Source organism: Mastigoproctus giganteus, chromosome 3, assembly GCF_048544385.1.
Source record: "Mastigoproctus giganteus isolate SK-2022 chromosome 3, ASM4854438v1, whole genome shotgun sequence".
Taxonomy (NCBI): domain Eukaryota; kingdom Metazoa; phylum Arthropoda; class Arachnida; order Uropygi; family Thelyphonidae; genus Mastigoproctus; species Mastigoproctus giganteus.
In genome coordinates, this window is record NC_143577.1 from 159169069 (window position 1) to 159185167 (window position 16099).

General features: G+C 40.3%; 1 protein-coding gene across 1 annotated transcript in view; it reads right to left on the reverse strand.

Moving 5' to 3' along the window:
- Positions 1-15377, reverse strand: part of spn-B (X-ray repair cross complementing protein spindle B) — a 141648-nt gene extending 126271 nt beyond the window's left edge. Inside the window, exon 1 of the mRNA XM_090370135.1 lies at positions 15127-15377. Coding sequence (XP_090226261.1) covers positions 15127-15187 — 61 coding nt within the window. The 5' untranslated portion in view covers positions 15188-15377. The remainder of the gene's footprint in view (positions 1-15126) is intronic.
- Positions 15378-16099: the final 722 nt, after the last annotated feature.

The following is a 16099-nucleotide window of genomic DNA, read 5'->3' on the forward strand; positions in this document are numbered from 1 at the left end:
GTGAAACCAAAGGGGATGATTCTACAATGCATTGCAGCCTAAAAAAAATGTGCAACTTTTGGAATGTTTGCAGACCTACTGGAACAGGACATAATCTAGCCATGGAGGATGTCTTTGTGTGTGCTAGGTGCAGAGAGTGTCAAGAAATTAGGACTGACTCAGCATTCTGATGGGCATTTATGAGAGTTTGAAGAGGGGGTAGATGCCCTTGAAGGAATTAAAATAGGGGACCCATCAAACTCTTACCTGTCCAACTCAATGTCAGAGCTCACTCTTGTGCATTAGACAACATAATGGCAACCTTCAAGGCAGAATGCACTCTTCCCACAGGAGCTATTCATTGTTGGTGACTCTGTTGTCAGGGAGAAAGGAAATATATTATGCAAAAAGGATAGATGGAATTGGACTGGGGTATGTCTGCCAGGAAGACTGATACTGTTGTACACGTTGGCACTAATGACATTATGAGTAGGAGATCTGCAGACTTACTTAATAAGTACACAACAATGTTGAGAAAAAGTTGCAAATTAGAGTTAAATTTGAAAGTGTCTGCAATTCTGCCCAGATATGATAGGAGGGGGGGAGGATACGATGAGATCCCTGTCAATCAATTCGACACTGGACAGATTGTGCAAGGCTCGTTGCGTAGAATTTTTCTCAGTATAGTCTGTGATTGTTAACATCAGAGACTGCTTCTGCAGGGATGGGATACACTTAAACAGAAAGGGTGCAAAAATATTTGCTGATGCTATCAAGGCAGTGTTATGTGGGTCGAAAAACTGGTAGCTTGGGGATAACAGACTAATAGATTAACAACAGCTGCTCAATTAAACAATTCTTGCACGCTGGGCGCCTTCCTTATGTTTAACTTCAACAATTTCTCCTCCACTTTGCCCTCAGTTATTACAAATTCATTTAGCTCCCTGTCAGAGTTTGATAAACTTCTGGCATTTGTGAATTTGTGCAAAAAAAATTTTGATAACTTATACTTGGATTTTAGGAAAGCTTTTGATACTGTTTCACATAGAAGACTACTGTACAAATAGGAGAAGTACGGCATTAAGGGTAAGTTGCTACAATGGATAAATGGATGGTTGAGTGGCAATCCATGGACACTGCAGTTCGTAAACTAATGTCAAGGCCGATTCTGGTAGGTATGCAGTGCGCAGGCGGCCAAATCCCTAGGGTGGCCGATAGTGCACTTTGAAGAAAAAATTAAAATGTAATTTAATATTATTTTAATATAGTGGTCGGCGATGAAACAGCGAACGTCGCATTGTTAATAAATAATATTGTATTTTCTAAAGACCCATTCACAATGAAAATTAAACATAAAAATAACGTAACAAACATTACCGTAAAATTAAGAAGCCATACCAACATTCACAATGGGAACATAAACATGATCGTAAACATATTTGGTAACCATGAAAACACATCATGCTCTTCTTTCATATTTTTTTGCTCCTCAAAAAAATGATGTTTGCATGATGACGGATGATATATAACTGTGCAGTTTATGGTTATAAATAACACTGAATCACACACGTTAGGTGTTTTGCAACAGAAAATTTAGAAGTGCAAGCTCAGGCGATGGTGGGTTCATCCTATGAACCAGAGGATTCAACAATGGGACTTCCATAACCTCTACAATTGTGTCTTGTTTTAAGCCATGTAAACAAAAGCATAAAAGCTTGGAGTTTGCAAACTTTCATGTTAACGTTTTATAATTAAGTTTAAGTGTAACCTTAAACTTAATCATAAGACTTAAGGTTACACTCAGTCCCGGATTGAGATCCGTGACTGAGCGGGCCACTGCAGCAAAGAAAAGTCATTGTCATGTTTCTGGAACTATTCCATAGTGATTCGGACTTTGTGCACCGGTGCATTATCCTGCTGGAAGTAACCATCTGACTGAGAATAAACTGTCAACATGAGCGGATGCACTTGGTCAGCAAAGATGTGACATTCAGATGCGAATCTATGGGTATCAATGGACCCAACGTATGCCAAGAAAACATTCTCCACACCATAATACTGCCCCAAACACCTTGCACAGTAGTCGTCAGACATGACGGGTCCACGGATTCATGTTGGTTTCGCCAAATTCTGAGCCTCCATCAACATGATGCACCAGGAACTTCAACTTGTCAGACCAAGCAACTGTTTTCCAATCCTCAATAGTCCAATGCTGCTGCTGTGCCCACAGGAGGCATGCTCTCTTGTTCTTCATTGATAACAAAAGTACACGATGTGGCCTTCGGCTGTTGTAGCCCATTCGCAACAAAGTGCAACTAGTGGTCCGTTGCGATATTTTGTTCTGCGCACCAAGGTTGTATTCTGACGTGATGTGCGACATCACGTCACAGGTCACTGTTGAACAAAAGCCGAGAATTAGGGTTGAATTTGAAAGTGTCTGCAATTCTGCCCAGACACGATAGGAGGGAGTATATGATGAGAGCCTTGTCGATCAATTCGGCCCTGGAAAGTTTGTGCAAGGCTCAAGGGGTAGAATTTTTTTCAGCCTGGACTGTACTTGTTAACAGGAGAGATTGCTTCTACAGGGATGGGATACACTTAAATAGAAAGGGTGCAAGAATATTTGCTGATGCCATCGAGGCAGTGTTAGGTGGGTCGGAAAACTGCTAGCTTGGGGGGAGACAAAGACCAATAGATTGACAGTAGCCACTGGCAGAGATGAAAGAGATTCTTGCACTGCTTCTATTAGAATGAGCAGAAGCCTGAAAAACAAGATGCATGGTATTTCAGAGACTGCTGGGAGCCATTGCGGTACAAGTAAACACATGGGTTGTGTTAGGGTAGCTAAGAATAGAAACAGGTGCAGGTATACTTGCGTGTACACCAATGCTAGGAGTTTAGTAAATAAATTTGATGAATTTGAGGTACTGCTCAAAACATCAAAGGCAGATATTGTTGGGATATCAGAGACGTGGTGTCACACAGATATAAGGGATGCAGAACTGCAATTCGGGGACAACGTCTACAGAAAGGATAGACAGGACAGGAAGGGGGGAGGGGTTATGCTATTAGTTAAGAAACACATAAAAACCAAGGAAGTGAAGCCAGTCGACATCGCCGGACAGTGCAGTGTTGAGTCAGTTTGGTGTGACATAAGCATTGGGGGATCAAAATTGAGAGTAGGAGTGTGCTATAGGCCTAATGACTCTGATGAGTATAATAAGGAACTGTACAGGGAAATAGAGTGGGCCAGTAAATCAGACAGTCTTATAATGGGAGATTTTAATTTTCCAGATATTGACTGGAATTTGGGGGCTGGTTACTCACGCACTAGCAGGGCTTTTGTGGATTTATTGGATGATTGTTTTCTACATCAGCATGTTCGGGAGGCAACCAGAGGGAGTAATACTCTTGATTTGATTATCAGCAGTGATTCTTCATGCATTACGAATCTGCAGATAAATGAACCACTAGGTGGCAGTGATCACAGTATGCTGAAGTGGGATTTACTCAAAGAGGTAACTACCATTAGAGGTAAAGGGAAGGGTTATTGCTTCCGTAAAGGCGACTACGATGGACTGAGACAGTATTTAAATTCTATACAGTGGGACCAACTGATGATGTTACCAACAGCAAATTCAAAATGGGAAGCATTCAAAGAACTTATCTTGGAAGCTACTAGGCTTTACATACCAACTAAGAAATACTGTTCAAGGTTTAGGCCAAAATGGATGTCAGATGAACTAATGAGGCATATGGCAGAGAAGAAAAATGCATGGGATACTTACAAATTAACACTTGACACAGAAGCCTATGATAGATACAAGTTGATATGCAACCAAGTTACAAAGGAGGTTAGGCAGGCGAAGGCAGATTACGAGAAATCCTTGGCAAGGGATGCAAAGAAAAACAGCAAAGAGTTCTTTACTTATGTAAACTCTAGAAGGAAGGGGATGAATCAGATTGGTCCACTTGATATTGATGGGTCAACTGTTGATGATCCTGCTCAGGTAGCTAACAAACTAAATGAATATTTTGCATCGACATTCACACATGAGGAGTTATTCAGCGAGGGGAATGCCAGAGGTGTATTCAACTCTAGCAGTAAGCTACAGAATCTTGAAATAACTGGGAGTAAAGTGGAGGAGAAATTGTTGAAGATAAACACAAGAAAGGCACCTGGGGTGGATGGGATCTATCCAGTTATATTAAAGGAGGCAGCAAAGGAAGTAAGCAAACCCTTAGCCATAATTATGAGAGCTTCCTTGGACTCAGGGGAGGTACCCATAGACTGGAAATGTGCAAATGTGACCCCAATTCACAAAGGAGGATCAAAGGCTGACACAAGTAATTATAGACCTGTGAGCTCAGTGCAGACGGGCTGCAAGAGTAGCTCATGGAGTATTGTCAATGATATACAGGACTTTTTCCAGCAGGGATAGGGAGGTGATTGTTCCATAGTATAAGGCAATGGTCAGGCCACACCTAGAGTACTGTATACAGGTCTGGAGGCCTCATTTCAAGAAGGATGTAGAGCTGCTGGAACGAGTACAGAGAAGGGCAACAAGATTAGTGAATGGAACAAAGGGGTGCTCTTACAAAGAAAGGCTTAAGTTTTGCAAATTACAGTGTCTGGAGACTAGGCACCAGCGAGGTGATCTGATAGAGGTGTATAAAGCCTTGAATGGTTTAAGCATGCTCAATGCTGATGGGATTCTTCCTCTAGCTCAGAAAAATCACCTGCGAGGGCATAAATTCAAATTGAGGAAAGACAGATGTAGGATAGACGTGCGGAAATTTGCCTTTAGCCAGCGGGTGGTTGGTTGGTGGAACAGACTTCCATCCCTTGTGGTGGAGGTTGATAGCCTAAATAAGTTTAAGACTCAGCTGGACAGGTATTTTGAACAAACTGAGGGGTGAAGTGGAAGTGGGTTTTTTTTTTTTTTTTTTGGCTGATGCTGCATAACCTTGCTTTCTTGCATCAAATGCCTCTACTAATGCTAATGCTAACATTGTGGCCCATCTGTTTGCTTGCACAATTCTAGCCATCCTCCTCTGACCTCTCTCATCAACAAGCGATTTTCTTCCACAGGAGTGCCATTGAGAAGATGTTTTCTGTTCGTTGCACATTCTCGATACACCCTTGAAACTGTGGTGCATGACAAGTTCAGAACTGCCGTTTCAGAGATGCTTAGTCCAGCACGTCTTGCACCTACTACCATGCCACATTCGAAGTTTGTTAGATCACTCCTTTTCCCCATTCTTGCTGCGGTTTGTATGCTCAACTGATACTAGAAAGGTTATTCTGCTGCATTTTTATCCACAACTCTTGTCATGTGACTTGCAACGTTGTGGGACAAACCATTTGTGCACAGCAGGGGTGTACCCAATAAAGTGGCAGCACACTGTATAAGGTACAAGTGTATATGGAACGGTCATAAAAACATACTAGTAGGCTCCTATGGGTTGGGTTAGGTTAGGTTATCAATCTATTTGCAATCCGCATTGATAGGGCAGCCAAATATCTCTAGCATGCAGGTGGCTAACAGCCCAAAACCGGCTCTGACTAATGTTATTAGTGAAAGTCCCCACGGTTCGGTGTCGAACCCATTGTTGTTTTCTGTATTTATCAATGATATTGATGAATGTCTATCAGGGTTAATATCTAACTTTGCAGATGATACGAAGGTTGGCAGGATTGCTAATGACAGTGATGATAGTACACTACTGCAACAGGATCTGGGAGTGTTGAGCTGATAGGCTGAGAGGTGGCAACTGAAGTTTAACATTGACAAATGTAAAGTACTGCATATGGGTAGCAGTAACCTCAGAGTAACATATCAACTGAGTGGTATTACACTCAGGCTAGTGGAGAATGAAAAGGACCTGGAGTAATTCTCCAGTCAGATATGAAATTTTCTGAGCAGTATAGACAAGCTGCAAGAGTAGCCCATAGTGTTTTGTCAATGATATAAAGGAATTTTGCTAGCAGAGATTAGGATGTGATTTTCCACTTGTATAAGGCAATGGTCGGGCAACACCTTGAGTACTGCATACAGGTCTCGAGCCAACATTTTAGAAAGATGTAGAGCTGCAGAGCTGCTGGAACGAGTACAGAGAAGGGCAACGAGATTGATGAGTGGAACAAAGGGTTGCTGTTACCAAGAAAGGCTTAAATTCTGTAAATTGCAGCTTTTGGAGACTAGGCACCTGTGAGGTGATCTAATTGATGTGTATTAGGCCTTGAACAGTTGCAGCAAGCTCTATACTGGTGAAATTCTTTCTCTTACTCAGATTACTCACGCAAGGGGACATAAATTCAAACTGAGGAAAGACAGTTGTAGAAAGATGTGCAGAAATTTTCCTTTAGCCAGAAGGTGGTTGATTTCTGGAACAAACTTCCATCTGTCGTCGTAGAGGTGACAACTTGAATAAATTCAAGGCTAATGGGCAGACAAACATTCGGAGTGAATGGATGGATGAATTGGGAAGGGTTTTTTTTTTGGCCGATGCTATATATGCTTGCTTTCTTCCATCATATGTCTCTACTCATGCTAATTGCTGCTATGGATAAAGGGATGGTTGAGTGGAGAAGACAGGGAGTGATAATCAATGGACACTGTTCTTCATGAACTGATGTCATTAGTGGAGTCTCCCAGGCTTCAGTGCTGGGCCCATTGTTGTTTTCTGTATTTATTAATGATATTGATGAAGGTATATCAGGCTTGATGCCCAAGTTTGCAGACAATATGAAGGTTGGTAGAGTTGTTAACAACACTAGTGACAGTATGCTACGGCAACAGGACTTAGAAAAGTTGGGCAGATGGGCTGAGAGGTGCCAACTGAAGTTTTAACAATGGCAAATGTAAAGTACTGCATATGGGTAGCAGTAACCCCAGAGTAAAATATCAACCGTGTGGTACTATACTCTGGGTAGAGAAGAATGAAAAAGATCTGGGGGAAATTGTGCAATCAGATATTGCTATTCTGAGCAGTGCAGACAGTCGGCAAGAATAGCTCATGGTGTGTTGTCAATGATATACAGGAATTTGCTATCAGGCATACAGAAGTGATTGTCCCCTTTTATAAGGCAATGGTCAGGCTACACCTTGTGTACTGTATACAGTACTCAAGGTTTGGGGCCTAATTTTAGGAACGATATAGAGCTGCTGGAAGAAGTACTGAGAAGGGCAACAAGATTGGTGAATGGAACAAAGGATTGCTGTTATGAAGAAAGGCTTAAATTCTCCAAATTGCAACATCTGGAGACTACACACCTGCAAGGTGAACTGATTGTAGTGTATAAGACCTTGAATGGTTTGAGAAAATGCTGGTAGGATTCTTCCTCTTGCTCAGATTAATCACCTGAGGGAACATAAATTCAAACTGAGGAAAGACAGTTGTAGAATAAATTTCAGGAAATTTTATTTTAGTCAGCGGGTGGTTGATTGCCGGAATAAACTTTCATCTGTTGTTGTGGAGGTGACAGCTTGAATAAATTCAAGGCAGAATTGGACAAAAATTTGGAGTGAATGGATTGGTGAAATGGGAAGTTTTTTTTTTTTTTTTTTTGGCTGATGCTGTATAAGCTTGCTTTCTTGCATCATATTTCTCTACTAATACTATTGCTAGGCAATATTAAGTCATAGATGACTCTCAATAACTGGTGCAATACCACCACTTGCTTAATTGAAGTGGCAAAAACCCATGTTTAGTCTATACAGCAAAGCTTCAGCAACCCCCTATCTGTTCTATCATGCAGTATAAGTAATGTCAGTGGAGGTTATAATGGCTATCATGGCAAGATCAAATATTCTTTAAATTTCAAGAATACAGCTTTAAAATGGTTTTCACATGCTGGCCACAAGAATGGACTGAACCTATTGGTAACTCACTATAAGGCATCCAGATTGGCTAGTGTATAACTCGTTGTACCTGCTTTGCCAGCTAGTGACTGAGGAAGTCACTAGATGGCAAAGCAGGGTGTACATAGGATTCACTGTTAAGGTCACATTTTGTCAAGTAATTCGGTAAATACTTGCTGCATGTAAACCATATCCAAAAATTTACGCTTGAAAGTTATATATTTATTCTAAATATTTACAGGGCTATGGCCGTTTGAATTTGAACAGTGGCCATGTTCTAAAAGGATTTCACTTATACATGTTTCTCCCTTACCAAATGCATAACAAATAGTCAAAGTAATAGAAGAAACTTAAAAAGTTTGTTCTATTAATTTTAAAAACTCTAAAATGCTTTAAATCTCTCAAAAACGTGCCCATTTTTCATTTCACAAATATACACAGTTCTCAGTTTCAATCTTAATGATATCTGTTTCCACTTACAATCTGCAACACCCCACTTACATTCTCTGATGGAATCTCAATTATCAGTTTCCCCAGACTATTGAATCTCAGTTGAACTAATTATTCTCTGTACAATTCTTCCTTTAAAGGTATATTTGTATATATGGCTGCTTAATATTTCTTCTTAAAGACTGTCTTATCTGGAATCTGCACTTCTTGATCTCTTCTCTCTCTCTACTCCATTCTGTCAAATTCATCAGTTGCCTGTAATTTTCTCCCAACTTCACTAATTCACTCTGAACTCTGACTTCCTTTCTTTGAAACTCTATATTCTCTAGTCTCACTTTCGTAGAAGTGAGGTGATTTCTTTGTGATTTTAATGTTCATAACTTCAGTTGCACCTCATTATCATGCCAGCAAAGTTTATGTAAATCACTGAGAAAACTCTGTGAGCTGTCCTGGCAGCATGTCTGACTGCACAGTTCCCCCGAGTCTTTTTCATTCTCCACTACCGAGTGTAGCCTGTTTCAATGATCAACCACCTGCTGCAATCCATTCAAGGAACACCTCAATCAGATCTCCCCGCAGGTGCCTAGAATCGAGATGCTGCAATTTGCAATACTGAAGCCTTCCAAGATCAGAGCACTCTTTTGTTCCCTTCACCAGTCTGGTTGCCCTTCTCTGCACCAGTTCCAGCAGTTCTACATCCTTCCTAAAGGGAGACCTCGAGACTTGTATACATTACTCTAGATGTAACCTAACCGTGGCCTTATACAAAGAGAAAATCGCCTCCTTAACCCTGCTAGCAAAGTTTCTGTATATCATTGATAAAACTCCGTAAGCTGTCCTGGTAGCATGTCTGCATTGCTCAGAGAATTTCATGTCTGACTGCACAATTACCCCAGGTCTTTTTCATTCTCCACTACCATGAGTGCCGTAGTTCACAGCAGTCTTTTATGTGCAAAAAGTATCAAATGTTTTTCTGAAATCTAAGTATATAATGTCATTATTATTTTTTGGATCTAGTTACTTTCTTACTGTCAGTATATATACAAAATTTGTCAGACAAGGTCACCCCTTAAAAAATCCACACTGTGACTGAAGTATAACTATACTCCTGTCTAGATGATCCTACATTACTTCTTTAACCAGTAACTCCATTATTTCCCCTGGAACAGAAGTCTAGCTAACAGGTCTATAATTACTCATGTCTTCCTTCAATCCTCCTTTGTGAAATGGGGATTTTTCACATATCCAATGGGTAGAACCTCCACCAAATCCCTAGACTCTTATTCTCGTGGCTAAATGTTTACTTAGCTCTTTTGCTACCTCCTTTCACAATATCATTCAAATTCCAGATAGAATTTGACTCATTTCTGACATCCTCTAATCCCTAAAAAATTTCTCAAGGGTGAATGTAGATACAATATACCTATTCAGCTTTTCAACAACTTGAGCAGGTTCAATCAACAGTTAATCCATTCATAACTACTTCACTGATGTGTAGTAGTAATAGAGACATGTGAGGCAAGGAAGCAAGCATATGAACTTATGTAGCATCAGCCAAAAAGAAATTTCACACACCCATTCCCTCTAAAAGTTTTTCCAGTTCCTCCTTGAATTTATTTAAGCTATCAACTTCCACAACGAAAGAGAACGTTTGTTCCAGCAATTAACCACCCGCTGGCAAAAGGCAAATTTCTGAACATGTATTCTACAACTGCCTTTCCTCGATTTGAATTTATGCCCCCTCAGGTTTGTAATTTGAGTAAGCAGAAGAATCCCATCAGAATTCAGCATGCTCAACCCATTTAAGGCCTTATACACCTCAATCAGATCACCTCATGGATGCCTAGTCTCCGACCATTGCAATTTGCAGAACTTAAGCCTATCTTGGTAAGAGGATCCCTTCGTTCCCCTTCTCTATACGCGCTCAAGCAACCCTACATCCTTCCTGAAATGAGGATTCCAGACCTGTACACAATACTCAAGGCGTGGCTTGACCACTGCCTTGAGTATTGTGTACAGCTCTGAGAGCCTGTCAACATTGCTCAGAAAACTTCATATCTGACTGTACAATCACTCCCAGGTCTTTTTCATTTTCTACCACCCTAAGTATAGTACAACAGAGTTGGTACTTTCCTCTGGGGTTACTTCTACCCATATGCAGTACTTTTCATTTGTCAATGTTGAACTTCAGTTGCCACTTCCCAGCCCACTGCCCAAATTTTCTAGATCTTGTTGCAGTAGCACACTGCCATTACTCTCATTAACAACCCTGCCACCTTTGTATCATCTGCAAACTTCAACACTAAGCCTGATATACCTTCATCAATATCATTGATAAATATACAAAACAACAGTGGGTCCTAAACCGAACCCTGTTGGATTCCATTAACAACATTAGTCCATGCAGAGCAGTGTCCATTGATTACCACTGTTTTCTCCCACAGAAACACCCTTTTATCCATTGTTGCACCTTATCCTTAATAGAATACTCCATTTTGTGCTCTATTTTGTACAGTAATCTTCCATGTGCAACAGTGTCAAAAGCTTTTCTGAAATTCAAGTATATGATATCAAAATTATTTTTTGCATCCAGTTCCTTTGTAACCACATCATAGTATCCAATCAAATTTGTCACAAGACTTTCCCTTAACAAACCCATGCTGTGTCAGAATTATTGCTGCAGTCTTGTCTAGACAATCCTGCAATGCATCTTTAACCAGTGACTCCATTATTTTACCCGGAACAGAAGTTAAACTAACTGGTCTGTAATTAATCGTGTCACCCTTAGATCCTTGTGAATTGGGGATACATTTCACATCTCCAGTCTATGGGAACTTCCCCCGGACCCCAAGGATGTTTTCATAATTATGGCTAAGGGTTTGCTTACTTCCTTTGCCACCTCCTTTAATATAACTGGATAGATCCTATCTACTCCAGGTGCCTTTCTTACGTTTAACTTAAACAATCTTTGCTCCACTTTGCTCTGTTATTACAAAATCATTAAGCAAACTGTTTTACAGTTTGATTAACGTCTGGCATTTTCCTCCTTTAATAACTCATGTGAATGTAGATGTAAAATACTCATTTAGATCATCAGCTATCTGAGCAGGATCATCAGCTATCTGAGCAGGATCATCAACAGTTGAACCACCGATATCAAGTGGACCAATCTGATTCATCCATCCTATTCCTTTTAGAGTTTATATAAGTAAAGAAGTCCTTGCTGTATTTCTTAGCATCCTTTGTCAAAGATTTCTCGTAATCTTCCTTCGCTTGCCTAATCTCCTTTGTGACTTGATTACAGACTCGCTTATATCTGCCATAGGCTTCTGTGTCGCTTGATAATTTTTATGCTTCCCATGCATTTTTCTTCTCTGCTACGAGTCTCATTAATTAATCTGACATCCATTTAGGCCTAAATCTTGAACAATATTTCTTAATCTGTATGAAAAGCCTAGTAGCTTACACAATTAATTTCTTGAATGCTTCCCACTTAGAATTTAATGTTGGTAATATCATCAGTTGGTCCCACTATACAGAATTTAAAAACTGTGCGAGACCACTGTAGTCACCTTCACGGAAGCAAAAACCCTTCCCTTTACCCCGGATGTTAATTATATCTTTATGTATTTCCCACATCATACACTGTGATCGCTGCCACCTAGTGGCTCCTTTATCTGCAAATTCTTAATTCACGAATAATCACTGCTGATAAACAGATCAAGAGTATTACCCTCTCTGGTTGACTCTCGAACATGCTACTGCAAAATAATCCAATAAATCCACAAGAGTTTTAACCCCTTGTTTCTACTGTTTACATATGAAGCCTTTGTTGATTTTCTTTGCACTCTTTGCAAAGCCTTTTTAATATCTGCCTTGCCTAACCTCCTTAATGAACTGATTGCAGACTTCTTTATATCTGGTATAGGCAATCTGTATCACATGTTAATTTCTGTGGATCCAATGAATTTTTATTTGTTGCCAAACATCTCATCAGTTTATCTGACATTCATTTTGGGCTATGCCTTGAACTGTACCTCTTAGTTGGCATAAAAAAATCTTATAGCGTCTATGACTGTCCCTGAATGCTTCACATTTAGAATTGGCTGTTGATAACTTCATCAGTTGGTACCACTTCATAGAATTTAATGACTATCTGAGACTGCTGCAGTCACCTTAAAAATAAAACTTTTTTTTGTTACCTGCAGCACAGGTTTCATTAAAGCAAAAGCCCATTCCCTTGCATTTGACAATAGTTGTATGTTTAAGTAAATCCCATATTCGTACACTATGATCAATACCACCCACAGGGTTTTTTACTTACTGATTCTTAATGCATGAAGGGTTATTGATAATTAGATCAAGAGTATTGCTTTATGTGCTTGCTTCTCTAACACACTGCTGTATAAAATAATCATCCAATAAATCTCTACAAGGCTTTCTACTGTGTGAGTGTTTACCCCACAAGAAACAGTCAATATCTGGAAAGTTTAAGTCCTCCATTAGAAGACATTAAGTTACTGGCACAACATATACTGAGTGATCACTGAATTATGACCACCTACCTAATACTTCGAAGGTCCTCCTTTTTCCCTCAGTACAGCAGCTATCTGACGTGGCACTGATTCAAAAAAATATCGGAATAATTTGGGAGGTAGGGCCAACCAAGCTGTGTGTAATGCGGTCAGCAATGCACGTATGGAGGTGATTGGTGTATCCAGATGCCTGATATGCCTTTCCATAGTGTCCCACAAGTGCTCTATGGGATTGGTTTCGGGGGAGTTCGGAGGCCAATCGACATGCTGGAAGGCAGAATGGTGTTCCTCAAACCATTCCTGCACAATAAGTGCCCGATAGCTCAGCACATTGTCACCCTGGAAGACACCATCGCCATTCAGGTAAAAGTGTAACATAGTGGAGTGTACACGGTCAGCAAGCAGTTGACGATAGCGGAGACCACTGATACGTTGTTCCATATGCACCAGGGTCCAAGTTCCTGCCAGTGAAACAGGCCCCACACCATACAATCGCCTCCACCGGCCTGCAATTTTGATACCATACATGATGGACTAAGAGCCTCATGTTGTTGACGCCAAATCTGTACACAACCATCCACAGTGGGGAGTAAATAATGTGACTCATCCGACCAACACACCTTCTTTCAGTCTCCTAATGTTCAATTTGCATGCTCTTTGCAACAGATGAGTCTTTTAAGCCAATGAACCTTGGTTAGGAGAGGATGCCATAGTGGTCATCTGCGGGTATAGCCCATACATGCGAGCGTGCAATGCATGGTCATGCCAGATATTGTTCCGGGTTGGCCCATGTTGTACTCGGTAGTCAACTCTTCAACAATGCTGTGCCTGTTTGCCTGTATGAGTCGTCGGATCCAGCACTCACTTCTAACATCAACCTTTCTCTGACCTTTGCAGTTTTGCTGTCCGGTCACTGTTTGACCATTTTGACGCCAATCCTGGTACACTTTAACTATGGCGACTATCTAACAACGCATCAGTTCAGCCGTTTAGGAAATCGAGGCACCAGCTCATCAAGCACCCACAATGTCCTTTATCAAAGTCCGATAAATCCTTCCTTTTACCCCTCATGCTCAGAATTTTATTACCTACTGAACCACTGACCCCTTATCTATGTTACATAGATAAGGGGTCAGAGGTTTAGTAACATGACTAACTGCGCACCCTCGTACCTCACGTGGTCAACAGGTCACATTCAGTTTTAATACGGGTGGAAATAATTCAGTGATCACTCAGTGTATGTCTGTACAGTTGTTCATTATGCTCATCAGTCATTAGGGCCTAAATACCCTAATACCCTCATTTTTGGTTTCCCAGCTGATGTCACACAAAACTGACTCAATATTTCCTTGGCCACCCATGTCAATTGGATGAACTGCCTTAGATTTAATATGTTCTTAACTAAGAGCATATATTTTTCCCCTCCTATCCCCTATCTTTTCTGTACACCACATATTCAAATTATGAATACCTTATACCTGAGTGACACGTTTCTCGTATCACAACAATGTATGCATTTGACTTGATCATCACTTTAAATTCATCAAATTTATTTAATATGTGCCTAGCATTAGTGTACATACAAGTATACCTGCAACTGTTTTTACTCTTAAGGAAGCTAACACAACCCTTGTATTTGCTTATTCCACAAGGACCCCTGGCCGGTTTTGACACCCCAAATACCATGTTTTGAATGCTTCTGCACATTCTAATAGAAGCAGTGCAAGAATCACTTTCACCTCTGCTTGCAGTTATTGTTGATCTATTAGTATGTATATCTCTCCAGGCTAGCAGTTTTCTGACCTAACACTGCCTCGACAGCATCAGCAAATACTCTTTCTCCCTTTTCATTAGTGTATCCCATTCTGTAGACAGCAGCGTGGTATTCCCATGTGCCGCCCGTAAGCAAAATAAAATTTTCCGCTTTTAATGTTAAATACTGATAAGCGTTAACCAATCAGAAAACAATACTGAAAAAGATTTCGGCGCCCTCTTGAACTGTCGCCCGTAAGAGGTGCTTACCTCGCCTACCCACTTGCGACGGCCCTGTCTGTGGATACAGTCTATCCTGTTAACTTATGACCTGGTTGTAAATTAAGATATGATCTAACTTATGAAATCCGCACCTTTCAAAATCATAACTTCCGATGCTAGCTCTAATTTACTAAAAATAAAGGTTTTCTGGGTTCGCAGCACAGATTTCATACAAGAAAAGTAATAATTACTGTAAAAAGCTTTGTCGAAACAACCAAAAAAAATTATATAACTTTATTCAGAAGAGGGCAGTAGATTATGACCTTTGATAAGCGCCTGAACAGTCATGGAACTTAAATCTAATTGCGTCAGATCTGAGGACATAATCTTCTTCAGAAATAGCTATGGTTGTTGCATCCAGTTATGAGGGAAACCGTACTACTGTTAAAAATACTCTGATAAGAAGCATTCAGCACAAAAAATAAAACACTTATTCCACATAAATAAATGTCGCACAAAAATCATAACGTCTTGGACATGAAACAAAAACACTAGCCAGAATACATTCCCCCACACACAAATATCCTAGTACTCCGTGCTGTGCACTGTCCCACGTGAGTATAAATCTCAAAAATATAGACCGTTTTTAGCGCCATAACAACAAATGAAAACACACCACACGACGGCGCTGTTTTCGTTACACACTATTTGAATCATAGAAATTGGATGATCGAACATTTGAAGCACAATAGAAGTACCAGCAGGAACATTATTATTATTATTATTAGCCTTATGGTGCAAGAAAACCTGAGGCTTATGCTGCACCAGCCAAAAAAAAAAAAAAAAAAATTCCGAGTTACCTTGAGAGAGAAGTAGAAAGGAATCACCAAGAAAGAGAAGAATGATGATATCCAGCTCGGGACCCTGGGTGTGCCAAGCCCGTACTCACCAGATGTGAGCCCCTGGGGGTTCTAGGGATGTACTAAATTTCAAGGACCTTCAAAGACTTGAACTGATAGAACTAAGCATATAGAACTTCCCGGTGACTTTGCAGAGTTTTATGTGGATTAGATTTAAAGAATTCAGTGTTTAAAGCTTTTACATATAATATCCATGTATATTGTACGCCAGACATTGCTGCGTTTCTATGGCGACATCAGACCGGATTTAGGTTGCACAGGGCTCTGGCGTTTATATATTTTTTGTTGGCTTTCCTAGCGCTTGCTATATACAAAAAAAAAAAAAAAAAGACTCGCATAAGATTTTAATATGAATATAAGATAAAGGATTGAGAAG